The sequence below is a fragment of the Colias croceus genome, chromosome 20 (assembly GCF_905220415.1).
Source record: "Colias croceus chromosome 20, ilColCroc2.1".
Taxonomy (NCBI): domain Eukaryota; kingdom Metazoa; phylum Arthropoda; class Insecta; order Lepidoptera; family Pieridae; genus Colias; species Colias croceus.
In genome coordinates, this window is record NC_059556.1 from 9,513,512 (window position 1) to 9,534,371 (window position 20,860).

Sequence of the window (20,860 nt, forward strand, 5' to 3'; positions counted from 1 at the left end):
TAATGTGATCTATTTGTAGATAGACAACAAAATGATACAGATTATCATATTAACCCCTTGACCACCGAGCGGCCCAATGAGACCACGACACAATAGATTTTCTATTGTGTCTGTGATTCCCCGGAATAAAAGATTATTATGGAGCAATAATTACAGTGACATGTGACTTATACCTACCTACAATGTTTGTACAGAATAACTAGTGATTAAAAAACGTTGAGGAGTTAAATCACTCCATAAAAAGAGACATGAAAAATAATACTTCTCAAATCTGAGATTTTTTACCTTAAAATTAAATATCATTGAGGTATCTAAATAGTAGATATATATCTGGCAAACGAATATACCTACCCAAACACTCCGTCCGAAGTGGGATCACTCTGCCATTTTCACATCTACAAATTAGAATATCGGCTAGGATTAAGACAAATAAGTCGCAAAAATGTACAAATTATAAAAATATTTTTGAATATGATATAAATTTATTCATATTTTTATTACATAATGTCAAATAAGTTACCAGTTAAAAACCTAGTCTTAAAATTTATTATTTGTGAGTAGGTAGTTAGGTACGCTGTAGATTAATAATTTACCTACATGGCGATTAGTACTTATTACTGTACGAAAGTGGTTTTTACAAACAATTCTACTAAAAAGAAATTGACACGTGAATAATTTTACAAAAGTCTCAATCCAATTTATCTAGAATCTAGATACTCCTTACTACTTGTTACATTTGACCGATTAAAGCTTTAATAATCATTTTATATAAAAGGAATCTCTTTCATAATAATACCTATTGTTTAAGGTAGATAATATCTAACCTAATATTATTAGGTTATTTGATAAATAGGTAGGTTATATGAATATCAGTTACGTATAATTATATTTTATGATGTAATATTCTCGTAAATAATAATATATACTTACCTAGTTACATATCCATTTCTAACTAATTAGGTACACCGTTCGAACCTGTAAAATAATATTATGTGATTTTTTGTGTTATAATAACACAGCTTAGAAAATTCCATTGTTTTTAAGATAGGTATTTAATTTTTTTTAAATCGACTGTGCATTCGCTTAGCCCCTGCGTACCCCCGATAAAGAACTTTGTTCCAAAAAATTCATATTTTGTACCTATCCTACCTTTCAAAATGAGGTGTACCATACCTGTACTATTAACTATTCTGTGACCATATTATTAAACAATACCTACCTACTAATTAAGTGACATGTATGCTCTATGTATAGAAAGTTGTTGGCTTGTTTTATGACACCAGAAAATCATATCATATTACCCAAATATTAACGTTCATAATAATTATTAATGTTAGTATAATTTTATTATTGTAATAATTGTTAATGTTAGTACCTATATTATAAGCTTAGAAAATATAAATAATATAAGTATTTAGCTTTTAATTAGTGATTTGTTTTTCATAAGACGTGGTCGATTTGAATTATCATTGTACATAATTACATTTTTGTGCCATAACAAATTGTGTTTTATTTGTGTTTTATTCAGGGCGGTTCATGAAAATATACCTGTTAAAAAGTTGATAAGACTGGTACAATTTACTTTAGACATTGATTTTATTCAAAATTTCCCCACATTCGACACTGCATAACCTGATACCTGCTTCTTCCTCTTACCACCGGTCGAGTCGACGCGCTGCTCTCCACCCCTATAGCTATGTCATCGACATTCCACCTTTACGCACTAAGCGTTACGCTTCATCCTTTCTCGTGCGTACCAGCAAGGAATGGAACAATCTTCCGGCCTAAGTGTTTCCCGATAATTATAATCTGGACTCATTTAAAAAAAAAAGTGAATAGGTATATTTTAGGTCAGCATGCTCCATCCTAGACCACGCTTGTCACGGCGAAGCGATGTTCAAATGCTTGCCTAATCCTGAATAAAAAAAAAAGCGTTTGACACTATAAACACGACACTACACACAGACACTACAAACACGACACTTCACACACATTTTACAGTAGTTTTTTTTAACCCATTGAGCCCCAAGCGGCTCGATCGGTCCAAGACACAATAGATTTTCTATTGTGTCTGTGGTTCCGGGGCCTGAGTTATTAATATTGTTTCAATCCACTAATCGTTCAATCCAGTAATCGTTCAATCCAGTAAATCTATCCAGTAATTCTATCCTTAATCGTTCAATTAATAAGTAAGTAATTCAATCCGTATTCGTTCAATCCAGTAATCGTTCAATCCAGTAATTCTATCCAGTAATCGTTCAATCCAGTAATTCAATCCAGTAATTCTATTCGTATTCGTTCAATCCAGTAATTCGATCCGTATTCGTTCAATCCAGTAATCATTCAATCCAGTAATCGTTCAAGCCAGTAATTCTTTTCGTATTCGTTCAATCCAGTAATTCTATTCGTATTCGTTCAATCCAGTAATTCTATCCTTAATCGTTCAATCCAGTAATTCTATTCATATTCGTTCAATCCAGTAATTCTATTCGTATTCGTTCAATCCAGTAAATCTATCCAGTAATTCTATTCGTAATCGTTCAATCCAGTAATTCGATCCGTATTCGTTCAATCCAGTAATCATTCAATCCAGTAATTGTTCAATCCAGTTATTCAATCCAGTAATTCTATTCGTATTCGTTCAATCCAGTAATTCTATCCTTAATCGTTCAATCCAGTAATTCTATTCATATTCGTTCAATCCAGTAATTCTATTCGTATTCGTTCAATCCAGTAATTCTATCCGTATTCGTTCAATCCAGTAATTCAATCCAGTAATTCTATTCGTATTCGTTCAATCCAGTAATTCCATTCATATTCGTTCAATCCAGTAATTCTATTCATATTCGTTCAATCCAGTAATTCTATTCATATTCGTTCAATCCAGTAATTCTATTCGTATTCGTTCAATCCAGTAATTCTATTCGTATTCGTTCAATCCAGTAATTCTATCCAGTAATCGTTCAATCCAGTAATTCTATTCGTATTCGTTCAATCCAGTAAATCTATCCGTATTCGTTCAATCCAGTAATTCAATCCAGTAATTCTATTCGTATTCGTTCAATCCAGTAATTCAATCCAGTAATTCAATCCTTAATCGTTCAATCCAGTAATTCTATTCGTATTCGTTCAATCCAGTAAAGCCCCGTATTCATGGTAAACATTTGATTAGCAACTGTTGAATCAATGTGTTGCGGAATTGCTGTCAACATGTTCCTGGCAACACTGCGTGTTGCAGAGTTGATAGCGTCATGTTGACAATCTCTCGCCCGACAAGCGTAAACATCAGTTTAGCGACAATTGTTGACGTGTGTGAACGTGTTTGCAACAGTTTATAAACATGGCAGTAGTGTGGAGCAATGAAAAAATAATGCAACTAATAGAATTATTTCAATCAAAACCATTATTATGGGACCAATCATTTCCAGAAGATGTTCGTAATCACTTTTCGACATTCTCGTAAAGTTACTAAATGAACCATCTCCCATTCTGAGGTCACTCATCAAATTTCCTCTTTGCAAAAGATAGTTTCGAATCCACCATCTTTTTCTCTTTTTTTTATTAGAAATCCTATACATCAGATACAGAGAACACAACAACACTACCTCCTCGGGCAACATTTTAACGCAGACTGGCATGTGGACAACCTGTATTGATTTAAACATAGTTGCTAGCAACATTCTCGCCGTTCACCAACAATGTTGATCAACTGTTTCTAAACAAATGTTTACCATGAATACGGGGCTTAATTCTATCCTTAATCGTTCAATCCAGTAATTCTATTCGTATTCGTTCAATCCAGTAATTCAATCCAGTAATTCTATCCGTATTCGTTCAATCCAGTAATCATTCAATCCAGTTATCGTTCAATCCAGTAATTCTATTCGTATTCGTTCAATCCAGTAATTCTATTCGCATTCGTTCAATCCAGTAATTCTATTCGTATTCGTTCAATCCAGTAATTCTATCCTTAATCGTTCAATCCAATAATTCAATCCAGTAATTCTATTCGTATTCGTTCAATCCAGTAATTCTATCTAGTAATCGTTCAATCCATTAATTCTATTCGTATTCGTTCAATCTAGTAAATCTATCCGTATTCGTTCAATCCAGTAATTCTATTCGTATTCGTTCAATCCAGTAATTCTATCCTTAATCGTTCATCCATTAATTCTATTCGTAATCGTTCAATCCAGTTATTCAATCCAGTAATTCTATTCGTATTCGTTCAATCCAGTAATTCTATTCGTATTCGTTCAATCCAGTAATTCTATTCGTATTCGTTCAATCCAGTAATTCTATCCTTAATCGTTCATCCAGTAATTCTATCCAGTAATCATAAAATCTATCCGTATTCGTACTCGGAAATAAAAAAATTGTTTTTTTGCGATTTTCGCCGAGACGGTAATATTCCATTGAAATGTTACATTTTTTTGGCCTAACCTTGCATTTTTTAGAGGACGCAATTTTATTTTTTGGATATGTAGGGGGGTTCAATGTGAAGCTAAAACCAAGTTTGTGGGGTCGCCACCCTTGTCCCACGGCCGCCATCTTGAAAATAGTGGTTGAAATGGTTTTTACGATATATCTCATAAACTATTTATCTGATAAAAAAATTTGTTAACATTATTTGTTGCAAATTAAATTCTCTACAACTTTGGTCCAGTAACTTTTTGTCGTAGAACTATAAATAAAAAATTTATAAGCGAAAATGTTCAGAAATTAGAGCTATTTAAATGTTTCGATAAAATTGTTTTTTATCATTTTACGAAGAAATGATATCAGACCATTTTTGTAGATTGTTTTTCGAGGAACAACTTTTACATACAACATTTTTTCATTACGTCAATAGCTAAGGTTTTACAGCGCTCTGAAGTGAGTACTATTTTTCAGTACTCTTAACTAATACATATATTGGCTATTGGCTCTTTTCCCATGCAGCACTGCAAGAACAGAACATTTCAGCCCTGCTTTTCGACGTAAAAAAAACGTGCTTCCAGACTCTACCTCCTGGGTGGTGAGGAAAAGAGTCAATAATTAATTATTAATAATATTGCAAAATTAATTATTAAAAATATTATAATAACAAAAAAAAACAATTACTGATGACAAATAATTATTAGTACACACATTTTATATGTATAATGTATAGCTAAGAGTACTGAAAAATAGTACTAATTTCGGAGCGCTTTAAAACCTTAGCTATTGACTTTATGAAAAAATGTTGTATATAAAAGTTGTTCCTCGAAAAAAAATCTACAAAAATGGTCTGATATCATTTCTTCGTAAAATGATAAAAAAAAGTTTTATTGAAAAATATAAATATCTCTATTATCTGAACATTTTCGCTTATAACTTTTTTATTTATAGTTCTATGACAAAAAGTTACTGGACCAAAATTGTAGAGAATTTAATTTGCAACAAATAATGTTACGAAATTTTTTTTATCAGATAAACAGTTTAAGAGATATATCGTATAAACCATATGTTCCGCTATTTTCAAGATGGCGGCCGTGGGACAAGGGTGGCGACCCCACAAACTTGGTGATAGCTTCACACTAACCCCCTCTACACATCAAAAAAATAAAATTGCGTCCTCTAAGAAATGCAACCCCAAATGTAACTTTTCAATGGACTATAAGTTTATCTTACAAATCACCTGGACCAAAATTGTAGACCATAAAATTGTCTATAAAAAAGGTTAAATACATTTTTTTCTACGAGCCAACGTTTCTATGAAAAACCTATTTTTTTTTATCCAAATGATCTCAAAAAAAAATTTCCAAACAGGAAATTCTTATATTTCATTTTTAATAATTGTGTTTTGCACAATTTTATTTAATTGCGACTGAATGTAAATTTTGTTTGTGGTCGTCTTCGCCGTTGGTAGGGTGAACAAATCCTTAGCGAAATATCGTATGCTTTTGACAATAATTGTTATCGCTAGCGGATTCTATTCCTTTGCGTTTTGACTTGTTTTGACGTTTGACTAAAGGGGCAGTACCTAATTCTATCCAGTAAATCTATCCAGTTTCCAGTAATTCTATCCGTATTCGTTCAATCCAGTAATTCTATCCGTAATCGTTCAATCCAGTAATTCTATCCGTAATCGTTCAATCCAGTAAATCTATCCAGTAATCGTTCAAAACCAACAAAACGTTAGGAAAGCTCTCGCTTGAACCGGTTTTGGTAAGCTTCCATTTAATAAATCATCAATGAATATTATATTATCATACTAGCTTTCCACCCGCGGCATCGCCCGCGCAGTCAAAGAAAAACCCCCATAGTTCCCGTTCCCGTGGGATTTCCGGGATGAAACCTATCCTATGTCCTTTCTCGGGTATCAAATTTATTCCCGGCCCGGCGTATTTCCAAATTTCAGCACCACATTCACCATCCACGTATTATTAATGTTCCGAACACAGGTTCCGAACTTTGTTCCGAATAGCAGCGGATGTAGGTAGGTATAGGTCTACCAGAATCTGATGGCATATTTATAATTAAGAAATAAAAGATTTTCATATGGCAATGTTATTTAACAACTATCAAATTGGTTGTCAAATTATTTGTCTTCTTTGGAATTAATGAATAATTTTTAGGATTTTGTCTAAAAAATCTTCGAAAATGTCGAAAAAGCCGCTGCGATCACAAGCAAGAGATGTTATTTATAATGTGTATGGAAAAACATTCGATGAAGAAGGGTCAAACACATCACAATTTTCAATTTTGAATATTTTATTAGTAAATTGGACTTACCCGTTTTATAAATTTATAAATATAAATTTATAAAGGATAGAAAAAATTCGATCACGAGGCGGGACTTGAACCCGCATCCTTCGCGCCATTCCGGGGCGGATGCCTAACCAACTCAGCCACTCGTGACCCGCCTGAGCAATCGAATTTATTCTATCCTTTCAGTTTTATGTGTCTTAAGGGACACACCGCGCGCCATCTATTGAGATGATTTAACAATCATTTCAACCAATATGAAGCACTTTTCAGTGAATACAATATTGTTTACCCGTTTTGATACTTAAAATTAAAAATATTATAAGTAGGTAACTATAATATTGTTTGTTGATTACAACATAATTTTATGAAAACTTATTACAAGAGTTTCCAATACGGCTATTCGTCAAGTCCAAGCTGTCTAAGTCAATTTGATATTGTGTTTATCTGTTAATACTAAAAATAAACATAGTTTTTATTTATTTTATAAAAAAATTATTAGCATTATCTAGTTTTGATCTGCATTATCATTACATCCATATTTTTACATGACATAATGATAATGAATATACAAATATAGGTATGTGTAAATAATATGTAATATGTATTACATAGATAATAGTAATATGTATATTATACATGTAAGTATGTACCTACATAATATTAAGTGGATATCTCATTATTTAGTACAGTATTGTGCACTTATGTAATGTGACTAATGATGTTGAGGACAAAATAAAAAATAAGCAGTATCAAGATCGTTCAGTCCATTTTCCCTAGGGTTGCACACTCAAAATTTTGATTTCCCTAATTGCCATCAGATTCTGGTTTACCTATACCTACTCAAAACTCTGGCTCGTAGACAGAGAGTTTCTCTGTCCTACGCTCTACTCTGTCTACGCTCTGGCTACACTATGCGGCTGTCAATTTTGACAGTCAGATATATAATCTGTGACTCATTCTTGATTCTTTACAAAATTGTCAAAAAATGATAGAGTCAAAGATAGAGTGCATAGGTAACGTTCGTAGACTGAGAAACTGTACATAAATTAATATGATTGACATTTTGAATAAGCATAAGCGTATACGTATTTAATTCAATATATATTTCTCTAAGTACTGTTATAGAGAAAACGAAGACTTACCTATCTTGTTAGCGAGCAACTTATCTTGCGCCGGCAAGATGTCGAAGTGGTAAGCATTTTATGTGTAAGAGTTTGGAATTTAAATAGGATTTGTTTATTTTTTTTTGTAGGCCGATTATACGCATAATTAACATGTAATCGTGCTATAAACAAAATATATGTGTTTATTGTGTGTCAGGCAATCGGAACGGAGTATCCACGAAATGCTAAAAGATACACCACCCTTACGCGAATCAAGTGACTCCATAACATCGGGAACAGAGGCCAAATTCCCTACTTCGCGCTCCATGACTTTTCCACCTGCTTATGGTAAGTAATATTGTATTTTATTTTCTCTCTTTTATCTTTATTTTCATTGCCACCCGTGTACCCATTTAATATTAATCTTTATCCTTTACCTTGGGCAGCCTGGAAGAGATCGCTGATAAGCGATAAGGTTGCCTTATGTGCTGTGAATGTTTCCTTTTCTTTTAATATTATAGTTTGTAAAATTTGTAATGGTACATAAAACTGTTAAATAAATAAATAAATAAATAATATAATATTTGGCTCTACATAGAGCTACTATAAATGCAAATTTATCATAAAAAAATTTCTTTATAATAATAATTATTAATAACTGTTAAAATAATTCATCTTTCTAATAAGTAGATATTTATAATGAAAATAAAATTAACATATACAAATGTAAAATAATTTTAATTGTTACATAAATTCATATTAGAATTTATTTTGTGAAGTATTCAATATTGTTGATATGAAATTCTAAAAATAATATAAATCTATTCCAGTTCCACCGGATGTATCTCAGAATGGAGCAGCAGGCAGCAGCACGCTGCTCCGTTCGGGCTCCACCAAACTTGAGAACATAAAGAACTGGAGTGTCTCCACATACAAGTGTACCAAGCAGCTGCTGTATGAAAAACTGGGCAAGAGCTCCCGGACTGTAGATACAGGTAAATCTCATTAAATTATAATTGACTCTTTATTCAAAGGGACAAATACCATAGGTGGTATCGGTAAAATTTTAGTTGTCACATGTTCATGATATTGTTATATTCCTATTTATATTTATCATGATCATATGTATCACTATTAAGTCTCAATTATACCGGATAAATAGAAATAAAAGTATAATTTTTTGCTACACTCGTAAATTAAATTAAATAAAATCATTCAAACAAACTCTTCAGCTTTATAATATTAGTATAGATAGTTTACAAGTTCACTCTATTAGTTATTATTCTAGCTTATTGGTTAGGAGTGATATATCATAATGTGTGGGTGTGTCAGAGCTGGAGGCGCAGATCGAGGCGCTCCGCGAGACGCAGCGCAAGTACGTGCACGTGCTGCGGCTGAGCGGCGCGCTGGCGGCGCAGCTGGCGCAGGCCGCCGCCACGCAGCGCGCGCTCGGCGAGGCCTTCGCAGACCTCGCGCAGAAGTCGCCCGAGCTGCAGAACCAGTGAGACACTTTTCTAAGCTTTTACCTTCACTTTTCAATAATCGTAATGTATAGAAATTAATGAGCAATGAACATGTTTTGACAGCAGGTTTTTCAGACAATTTTTAATTGAAATTAGAAGATATTATGAATACAATAAATTCGAATTTAATAGAAGACTTTGTTCTTATCACAATTTTGATGATTAACATGATTAGTCAAAATCCGATCACCATTTATGGCTGTAGAGCGTGTCAAATATAATAAAATACATACACACATTCGATAAACAACCCTTCTTCTTTCGCAGTTGGTTAAAGAACACCGGAACTTTTCCAACATAATGGAAAGATTAATTCAACAATATTTTCAATATAACAATATAATATTGTGTTAAGGTTCCTGTACAACGCGGATACACAGCGCTCGCTAACGCGCAACGGTGAGACGCTGCTGGCGGCGCTGCACTTCTTCAACAACTCGCTCAACACGCTCACGCACAAGAGCATGGAGGACACGCTGCTCACCATTCGCCAGTACGAGGCCGCCAGGTTGGCAGGACTAGTGTTCTTATTTATATAAATTCTTAATTTATATAATATAAATTTACTACTAGAAGAGCAGTTGTCCTCACTGGAGGGCTCGTTCTACACGTCATACTTTCCCAGGCAACACATTCGCTTATAGCGAATACCGTTGATTGCAGATGAAATGAAAAAAATAATCTTAATTTTACAAGAATAACATCGTACAACAAACAAGTGCCAATTTTTATTACAAAAAAATTTATTTGCAGAAGCCTGGTTCCGTTTTTTAAGTGAACTATATGTATATGAGAGTTACGATATTTTTATTTACAGCATATTGAAATATTCGTGTATATACGACTGACCGGTTGGCTTGATTGGTAGTGGCCCTGCCTTCCAAGCCAGAGGTTGTGGGTTGGATTCCCACCCGGGGCAAATATTTGTGTGATGAACATAGATGTTTGCTCTGTGTCTGAGTGTTAATTATCTATACTTATATAGGTATTTATTTAAAAATTATATATGTATGTTTATCAGCCATCTGGTTTCCATAACACAAGCGAAAGCTTAGTATGGGATCAGATCGTGCCGTGTGTGAAAATTGTCCTGAAATATTTATTTTATACAGGGTGGAGTACGACGCGTACCGCAGCGAGGCGGAGGCAGCAGAAGCAGCGGGCGGTACGGGGGCCGCCAGCGGGGCCGCGCTGCGGGCGGCGGCCGAGCGGCACCGCGCCGTGTACGAGCGCCTGCGCGACGACTCCGCCGTCAAGCTGCGCCTGCTGCACGAGAACCGGGTTAGCACACACACACATAAAACTGACCAATCAGACACACAGTCAGCTATATCGTATTCTATAGTGTACACATTGTACGCATACAATTGCAGTCAAGCAGTAAACATCGTTCTCCTCACTACATACCTATTATGTAATAGCCGGCACAAACACTTGCACATTCATAAAAATACATTCTGCCTACATGTTCACACATATCCAAATTCCATCATTTTGTAAGACAAAAATACTAATAAACAACTGAACATTTCAGGTGAAAGTGATGAACAAGCAACTGCTACTATTCCACAACGCGGTGTCCGCGTACTTCAGCGGCAACAACGTGGCGCTGGAAGCGGCCGTGCGACACTTCAGTGTGCCCGCGGCATTACCCGCACCACACACTAGCGCAAATACACACGTTGCCAACGCCACGCCACATGTTGCAAACGCCACACCACATATTGCTAACGCTACACCACACGTTGCTAACGCCATGCCGCATCTTGCCAACGCCACACCGCATCTTGCCAACGCCACGCCACATCTTGCCAACGCACCACAGCTGCCAACAACGGCTCAACTCGCTTCGCCTTCACCCGCGCCGTCTCGCTCCGCGTAGAGATAAGTATACAGTTTCATTAATATTCGAATATTATGCACTATTTGTATGTTCGATGATCGATCTGACTTGATTTTGAAGAAATTGTAAAATATGTGATTTGTCATAAATGGTACGGTGTAAAAAGGTCGCTAATGCCCGTTTTCACCAACAACCCGTAAAATTTAAGTGTCACCTAAGTCACTTTAGGGGATACCTAACGTAAAATTTGCTTTCACCGACGGATAAGTGTCACTTATATCGTTACGCCTTTAGTACACCGACGCGTTCGCGTGCGGCAGCGAAACATCGAAAAATCTGTCAGTACTATGGCAGGATTTCGCATATGATATGTCTCACTCTAGCACATAGATAAATGAAATAGTTGCGTCCTTGTCAGTATAGTTTCGCAAGGAACTGCGAAATGGCCATTACACAGACGCATTGCGAAACAGTTGCGAAAACATTGCTGTTTACTACGCCTTTTTAGTACACCGACGCATTCGCGAGCGGCAGCGAAAAAACGAAAAATCTGTCAGTAGTATGGAAGGTTTTCGCATATGATATGTCTCACTCTAGCACATAGATAGATGAAATAGTTGCGTCCTTGTCAGTATTGTTTCGCAAGGAACTGCGAAATGGCCATTACACAGACGCTTAAGTTTCGCTAGTGAAGTTTCGCGTGAGTTTCGCATCGCATAGCGTCCGCTCGCATTCTGTCGGTGAGGACAGATTTTCGCGTCCATGGACAATGATATTATATAGAAGTGATATAGAAATAATATATACTAGCTTCCACCCGCGACTCCGTCCGCGCGGATGTCGGTCTTCGCGTGGATGGTTTATTTATCCATTTTGAATACCTCTGACAATAACATCTTATAAATATCTATTGGACCCAATTCCCAAATACGGCTAGGCCTATAATAATACGCAACGTGTGTTCGCGGTTCTACGGAACAACGTCTATGGATAAAACTGAAAAATTAAGATTATTTTTTTCTATGTATTTTTCCAGGATAAAAAGTATCCTATTTTACGCCCAGGATAATAAGGTATAATTATACCAAGTTTCATCGAAATCGAACCGCTAGTTTTCACGTGATGCCTTCACATACAGACAGACAGACAGACAGACAGACAGACAAAAATTTTTTTAATCACATATTTGGGTTTGGTATCGATCCAGTAACACCCCCTGCTATTTACTTTTTCAATATTTTCAATGTACAGAATTGACCCTTCTACAGATTTATTATATGTACAGATAATATATTTATATGTATATAGAAACAAGAGGTAGATACGCCACCAACGTACCAAAATGCCAATTGCCATGGCAACTATTTGTTTATTTATATACTATATTGTGAGTATTATAATAACGTATCTATACATAAAATATCATTGGCCATGGATGCCGAAAATACTGAATTATTTTTGCATTCTATTCGAGATTATCCCGTATTATACGCAATTGGACACGCAGATTATAAAAATACGTACAAAAAAGAGGTAGCATGGAGAAAACTTCAAGAAAAGACTCTGATAGATGGTAAAAAATTTATTGTTTATATTTCATACATTTATTTTTATGTTTTTAATTTTCTTTGAAATAATTTACAAATTGTGATCGAACATTAAGCGCTGCTAAGTCTGCCCTATGTCTATTGGCATGCATTGGTACGAATGCTCCTAAAGTGTCCGAAAATTGTTTATTATCGTATGTGTGTGCACCTTCTTGTATCTGCAATAAGTTATGCAAGTATACTGCAGCTTTAACAATTTTAATAGTATTATTCAAATCTGTTTCAAAGGGCCTCAAGAATATTCTAAATTTTTGTGCTAAAATGCCAAACGCACATTTTACTACTACTCGTGCCCTACTTTATGATTTATTAAATCTTTTTTTATCATTGTCATTCATTGCTGCGTCTCTTGTCTCATTAGAAAGGTTTCTAATTTAAATCTTCAATGAATACATGTGGTGTAGTCTGTTTGAAACCTGGCAAAGGTTTTGGAGCTGGCAAATTCAGATACCGTCCACTTTTTAAAAGCTGATAAAATGATGAGTTCTCAAATATTGTAGTATCGGAATCTTTACCATAATTATGATCCTACATCTATGTAAGTAAATTTGTAATGTGGATCAACTATTGCCAATAACACAATAGAAAATCGTTTTTTATAGCAATAGAACAGTGAGCCGCTGTTAGGTGGACATTTAATAACAATATGCTTGCCGTCAATACTCCCGAGGCAATTAGGAAAACCCCATATTGTTTGAAATGCTTCAGCTATTTCCAATCATGTTTTAGTAGAAGGAACCGGGATGTACTCTGGCTGTAGTATTTTCCAAATTTGTTCGCATACTTGAGTTACTATCTTTGAAACGGTGCATTCACCCAAACGATAAGAAAAATATATTGTTGTGTATGTGTCACCAGTTGCTAAAAATGACATTGACTGAGATGACATTCTGAAATTACGTCTGCACCTGCAGTCGTCAAAAATGACAATGGCATATCAATGCGAAAAAGTTGCGAAACATTGCTGTGTACTAACGTTTCGCAGATATTTCGCTACGCTGTAGTTTCGCAGAGATTCGCTGCCGCACGCGAACGCGTCGGTGTACTAAAGGCGTTAGGTAGCCCTTAAAATTTAGGGGGTGAATATTCGATCCCCTAACGTTTAAGTGACAGATATTTATCCTATTTAACGTGTTAAAAATGGATAGCGACGACGATACAAATATTTAGAAGCAATTGAAGTTATAGAATTATAAAATAACCGAGGCGAACGCGAATTTACTGCGAAAGATCAAAAGGATTAAAAAAAATATGATGACAGATAAATTTTGTACACGTTTTCTCTTTTCTGCCATTATTCTACCTAATATAATTACAAACACCAAAGAAAAATAACACGAATCAAACAATGAATGCAACCGGCAACAAAATCAAAAAACCTAAATAATTTCACGAAGCAACTTGAGTCACGCGATGACATTGTCATTTGTCATTAAAAATGTCACTGTGAAGTTTGATTTTAGACAAAATAAAAAAGTTGTGTTTTTTTATGGTTTTATATATTTTTAAGGTAACAAACTCAATATTTACACATAAACTAAGTAAAATCAAGTGATTTTTCAACTAAATATCAATAGAATCCTATAGTCGATACACTTTTCGACTAACATTGCGTAGCATCCCCACACTAAACGTCACTTAACTAGGGTTCTCTTATTTAGGTGACCCTTAGGATGGTGAAACAGAATTTAGGTTAGGTAGTGATTTGAAGGGTCCCTTAAAATAAGGAACCCTTACTTAGGAGACTGTTTAGGGGTTACTGGTGAAATCGGGCATAAGACTCGTGTTTACATTAAAATTTATTGGATATGGAATATGGCAGTAAAACATTACCAATTAACAGTATCAAATATTTTAAAGTAAGAAATGGCGCTAAAGAAGATGCAAGTAAATAACAAAATATAACTGCCAAAATAAGGTACTGAAATGTTTAAAACTTCGATACAATATTTGCCATCTAAATCAGTCGAATGAAAATCATATTACTTATAAGCATTATTGTTTAAGCTAAAAGGTATGTAAAGTATACAGAATGTAAGGATGTAACCAGCGTGCGTATAGCATAATGTCGCCTCTACACATAGGCCAGCGCATTCGCCAGCGCGCTGGCGGTGCGCTTGCAAACGCGCTTGTGAGTAATCCACACATTGGAAGGTCGTTCAGTATGGTTTGGTTCGAGCCAATGTGCGGACGTATTCAAAATGGATGTAACAAACAAAGAAATAAACACACTTTCACATTTATAATGCAATGTCTTGAGACATTGGATTAAAATCCATGTCTCAAGCACATTTTGATTTAAAATAGTATTGTTAATAATTAATTGTGTAATTTTAATACTAACGTAGTTTTTAAGGTACCAAGATACTAACAATTATATGGATATTGCAATTATCTGAAATAAATTGAATAAATAAATAATATTAAAGTAGGATGCTCTTTGTGAAGTAAAACATTGTGAGAAAAACGGCATGTCCAAGAACCTTATTTATTTTGCACTTTTAATACATAGGTACAACATTTTTATTTTTATGGTACTTATTTTTTGGGTTCTACAGGCAGTTTTCACTCTGATAGAGCTCAATAAATTTAAATGTTTCCTCGTTACTCATATTGTTCGCCATTTTGTCAAGTTAGGTGTTAATTCGCCGCAAGAAAAAAACGTGCACTCCTGATAGCTGCTACAGTCAAACTGATCGCGCGGCCAATGTGTGGATGGTGCGCCAAGCTTGCGACAAGTGTCCTTTGATGTTTCCGACACCGCGCGGCAAGCTCGCGAGCGCGCTGGCCAACGTTCAAATACCTACCACGAGCGCGCGAACGCCCGTTCTACACATTGGACAAGTGCATGTGCCAACGCGCTTGCGAACGCGTTGGCCTATGTGAAGTGCCGGCATTAGGCATGTATGAATTTGTATGCAGATATACAGTTTCATACAATAATAATCTGTTTCGCCTTAGTATTCAACTATTTAAAGAGAGCAAATCTCTGAAATACGACTACGACTACTGAATACGATTTAAATAGTTCTTAGCTTGTTCTGAGCTAAAAGAGTGGAATGGACATGAAAGGAACAAAAACAAAATTATTTATTTGATGGTAACTAAAAAATGTAAGTCATTGATCTCCATGGTGCTGGCGCTCCACTCTTTTAGATTTCAACGCAATAATAAAAATAATTTAGTCTATGTCTGACAAAAATAATTGACTCTTTAATATTTATAGATAAGAGATACAGATAAATGCAAAAAGCTTTATTTTTTGGTGTGATATTTTTTTTATTAGCATAACGGAAATTCGGCCAATGATTAATTTTAAAATATTCCATAGTATTTTACTTTATTTTTTTTGCGTATTTTTACGCTCACTTAGTTCATTTATATTTGAACATAAGAATTTTATTTTGATTATTATTAATTTTTACATGACATATTGTAATCAAGAGATTATTTCAATAAAAAGATCATAAATACTTCATTATTTATTGCAGATCTAAACAAATATATTATTAAGCACATCACATTTGTTAAACATATAAATAGGATGTAAAAATTTAATCATAAAGCACTCCAAATGCACAATTGAATGATTCCACTAGTCATAATGTATTTATAAATTATATTTACAGTATTTTTAATAATCCTAATGTTATTACAAATTTCGAATATGGTTACATTTTTATGTAAAGTTCATAAAAACCAATATTACTCAGTATTTACACAGCCATATCAATTTTGTGTAAATACAAAAAATTCGTGTTATAATGCTTACAAACTTATTCATCAGAATCATGCAGCAGCTTACTGCCCTAAAATATATTTCTTGTAGTAAAGATTATGTAAAAATAACAAATTTGAAATTTACCCATAAAAATATGGAAACTTATGTACACCTTAAATACATAAGTACTTATAAGTATTATTTTTTTATGAGTTTATCATGTTTGTTATTTCACAGTATACTTTGTAGTATTTATTTTTTTCCAGTTATAAATATAATAATTATAATATAAATAGGTGCATATAAATATCTGCATAATACTGATCATATTATATAAAGTTAAAAATAGACAATATTTATAAACTTTAATAGCAAATCTAGAGATGTTATCTGTAGCTAGTCAAACGCATTTTATTTTTGCTCTCCTTGTACTATGTACTTATAAGATCCAGTAGTTTTAAGGACAAATGTCGCTGACTTGAAACACTATGCCACATGAGGGTTGTCTTTAAACATGTTTTTCTCTTCGTCTATAGAAATATGTTCAGATAACTGGACATGTTTAAAGACAGTCTCTGATATTTGCAGTGCTTAAACAATGTGTAAGAAATTGTGTGAATAGTGTAAAATAAAGGACAATTTTGAAAGTATTGTATTTCATTTATACTCCTGATAAGGTTGCGTCAAGTAAAAATAACGCTGACGGTTAAGCTGCGCATTGGCGATTTATCGGTCTATTTGGTGTTATGAGGTGGTATAAGAATAACAAATAGGTAGTTGCGAAGCCACAATTCGCTAGCCTAGTTCAAAAATAAAATAATGGGCACATAGCTTACGTGCAAAACTCGATCCACGCGCAAACACACCCCATCACTTTCATCCAGCGTTCTTTTTACGTGACGCATACTGTAACAAATTGTAAAGGCTCCATAACTTGTTTAATATTCCAATTTCCATCTCCATTTTTGTGAGAATTAAAAGACACAATGAATTAATATACTTAAAACCAATTCTCTAGGCAATTTAATAAAATTGCAGCTAAAGAAACTGATCATAAAGAACTTCTGATTTCTGATTTAGCTATCTCTGAACTATGTATTCAAATGGTATGTTATTGTGATTAATTTTACAGTTAGTCATGAAATATTAATGAGTAGTCAATTAAACATAGTTTCAGTATGCATCATTTATTGGTTTGGTTCACAGCTCCCTGTTCCATGTCACTTGCTGTAGATCCTGAGCATGAATTATTCAATCCCGACCTTGCGGCCTTCAGTTATTTTCTCAAGCTTTCACAGCCTCTTTATCACCAGAGTCTTTCTGCATTTCCTCTGATTCTGCTTTGAATTTTTCCTAAAATTGATAACAACAGGTTACATATTATTATTGTAATAATAAAAAGATATTTGTTTATTACAACAATTCAACGAAATGATTCTGATATAAAAGAGTAATTAGTAATAGTACCTTCTTAAAAATCAATACTCACCAAATCATAAATAACTTTGACAACAAGGGAACAGCTAGGGCATGTTGCTACTTCTTCTCCAGCCATCAGTTCCTCCTAGAATAATTATTTATTGTACATTAATTATTCATACATACTGTATTTTTAACATTTGAAGCCCAAACACTTTTTCAAATAACTTATTAGAACAGCTAACCCTTAGAGCTAACCTTACTGATTTGAAATCTGTCCCCGCATGGACACGGATAGTAATACATTTCCTCGTCTTCATCATACTCGAAATCTTCAATTTCTACCTCGTCATGAAACACAGTCATTCTCAAATCTGCTCAAATGATTTTATTTTTTTTCAAGAAGCAATCACATGTGATAAACATAAAAGTAATCGATATTAAATAATTAACTATGGTTAAGTGTTAACTCAACTATTCCATTGACATTTGACAATTAGAGCGTTTTCACATTGTCCGGTCCGATATCGGATATCGGAAGCCGATAGCCGATATCCGATATCGGACACAATTTGCCCTTTCACATTATCCGATAATATCGTCCCGATATCATGAGTGTTGCCAGAAACTGGAAAAGTAGATATATGGAGAATTAAAAAAAAAACAGTGGATGCATTTATGTTACAAAAAATAAACTTTATTTTAAATAAAATAAATAGTAATAAATAAACTATGTTTTTCAAACCGGTTTAATCTGCTGACTGCGGAGTTTGGATTTGTACCCTCTGCAGAGTCAGAATCTAGTTTCAATATTCAATTTCATTGTGAGGCTTGTTTTTTTTATATGCTGTTTTTCTTTTTTTAATAATAGAACATGTTGTGTGGTCGTAGTCACAGATATACAGGGTTACAGGTTAAGTCGACCTATTCCTGTTAAGAGCGTATAGTAGGGGTCAAAACAAACTGATTTGATCTTATAATACCATATCCAAAAGTTAGTCGTTGAAGAGTTATTGCAATTTTAATTTTTTTCTTGAAAATGCCACTTTATCTTCGCATTTAGCGTTTAATTTTTTATTTTACTTATTTGGTCTGGGTTTTTTTGAGTTTTTATGTAAAGGTTGAGTTAAACAATAATTCTCAGCAATAAAAATCCATATCGCTGCAAACAATTCAAAGAAATGGCTTTTAATCTAAAAATAATAACATTAAAGTAATTTAGTTAACTCGTTTTAAAGAAAGATATTGAAAAAAATCTCTATGAAAATGTGTCTGCAGATGTTTGTAAAAACATGTGCATGTTCTTAGCTATGTAAAAAGGTATGATAACCTCAGGTAGCATTCGTAGATTCCAAGAAATCGGGGATAAACATGGGACAGTGGTAGTAAAGTACAACATCAGAATAAATTTTGTCATAATTTATTTTTCTTAAAAACTTTACAGTTCCTGCTCAACATGACTTCCTCTATTGCGACCACATATTCTAAACCTTTTCCGCAGAGTACTCTTAGTCAAGAGCCAATTAACAACTGGGGTAGTCACCCCAGTTGTTAATTGGTTCCTCATCTTATTGGCTGCATCGATAATTTTTTGTCATAAAATATCAACAGATGGAATCGGGTTCGGCTCATTGTACACCAGACTCTGAGTTGATGTCTAACCATTCTCTAACACTTCTTCTGTAATGTGCAGGGCAGCCATCATGTTGGAACCACATGTCTCTTAACAAAGTCAAGGGTATGTCTTTAAGTAGGTCGCTTAAATGTTGGCGCAGAAAGGTCTCATAATTTTCACCGTTGATACCGTCTTGATAAAATTTGGACTCATCTGTCCATATTTTTTTTTTTGAAAAACGAGGGGTTTTTCAGATCCGCATTCAACATGAATCTAATAAAAATCTAGTCCTCTTAAAGGATCTCCTTCTTCCATCACGTGCACGGGCATGTAGTAATATGGGTAATATCCTGAAGTGTTAATTGTGAACTATACTTTCCACTGAGACAGACCAAGTTCTCGGGCAACCGTTGCCCGAGAACTTGGATCACAAACTACCATAACGCTCACTATTGGGCTCCGAAAGCACGTGGCAATCATAACAAGAAGAATCCAAAAAAATCACAAAGACGATTCAGTCTTAATGTGTGGATGGGGATAATTTCAAATAAATTAATTTGACCATACTTCCTTCCGGACAACCTAAATGGTGAAAATTATGAGACCTTTCTGCGCCAACATTTAAGCGACCTACTTGAAGACATACCCCTGACTTTGTTAAGAGACATGTGGTTCCAACATGATGGCTGCCCTGCACATTACAGAAGAAGTGTTAGAGAATGGTTAGACATCAACTATCCAAACAGATGGATCGTAAGAGGTGGGCCCATACCATGGCCGGCTAGAAGTCCAGACTTAACCCCCATGGACTTTTACGTATGGGGGCATATGAAGAGTCTGGTGTACAATGAGCCGAACCCGATTCCATCTGATGATATTTTACGACAAAAAATTATCGATGCAGCCTATAAGATGAGGAACCAATTAACAACTGGGGTGACTACCCCAGTTGTTAATTGGCTCTTGACTAAGAGTCTGCGGAAAAGGTTTCGAATATGTGTTCGCAATAGAGGAAGTCATGTTGAGCAGGAACTGTAAAGTTTTTAAGAAAAATAAATTATGACAAAATTTATTCTGATGTTGTACTTTACTACCACTGTCCCATGTTTATCCCCGATTTCTTGGAATCTACGAATGCTACCTGAGGTTATCATACCTTTTTACATAGCTAAGAACATGCACATGTTTTTACAAACATCTGCAGACACATTTTCATAGAGATTTTTTTCAATATCTTTCTTTAAAACGAGTTAACTAAATTACTTTAATGTTATTATTTTTAGATTAAAAGCCATTT

General features: G+C 34.4%; 2 protein-coding genes and 1 long non-coding RNA gene across 3 annotated transcripts; 2 read left to right on the forward strand and 1 right to left on the reverse strand.

Moving 5' to 3' along the window:
• Positions 1 to 7,770: 7,770 nt before the first annotated feature.
• LOC123700737 (arfaptin-2) lies at positions 7,771 to 11,376 on the forward strand. Its single transcript, XM_045648053.1, has 7 exons — positions 7,771 to 7,923; positions 8,053 to 8,183; positions 8,666 to 8,830; positions 9,168 to 9,336; positions 9,714 to 9,866; positions 10,471 to 10,639; positions 10,893 to 11,376. Exons 1-7 carry the CDS (start codon positions 7,913 to 7,915, stop codon positions 11,238 to 11,240), a joined length of 1,146 nt encoding a protein of 381 aa, XP_045504009.1. The 5' UTR covers positions 7,771 to 7,912; the 3' UTR covers positions 11,241 to 11,376.
• Positions 11,377 to 14,576: 3,200 nt separating this feature from the next.
• LOC123700739 lies at positions 14,577 to 17,176 on the forward strand. Its single transcript, XR_006752647.1, has 2 exons — positions 14,577 to 14,875; positions 15,709 to 17,176. It is a non-coding gene; the product is annotated as an uncharacterized LOC123700739 (long non-coding RNA).
• LOC123700738 (DPH3 homolog) lies at positions 17,169 to 18,415 on the reverse strand. Its single transcript, XM_045648055.1, has 3 exons — positions 18,207 to 18,415; positions 18,019 to 18,093; positions 17,169 to 17,882 (listed from the first exon to the last, which is right to left on the reverse strand). Exons 1-3 carry the CDS (start codon positions 18,312 to 18,314, stop codon positions 17,814 to 17,816), a joined length of 252 nt encoding a protein of 83 aa, XP_045504011.1. The 5' UTR covers positions 18,315 to 18,415; the 3' UTR covers positions 17,169 to 17,813.
• Between the last annotated feature and the right edge of the window lie 2,445 nt (positions 18,416 to 20,860).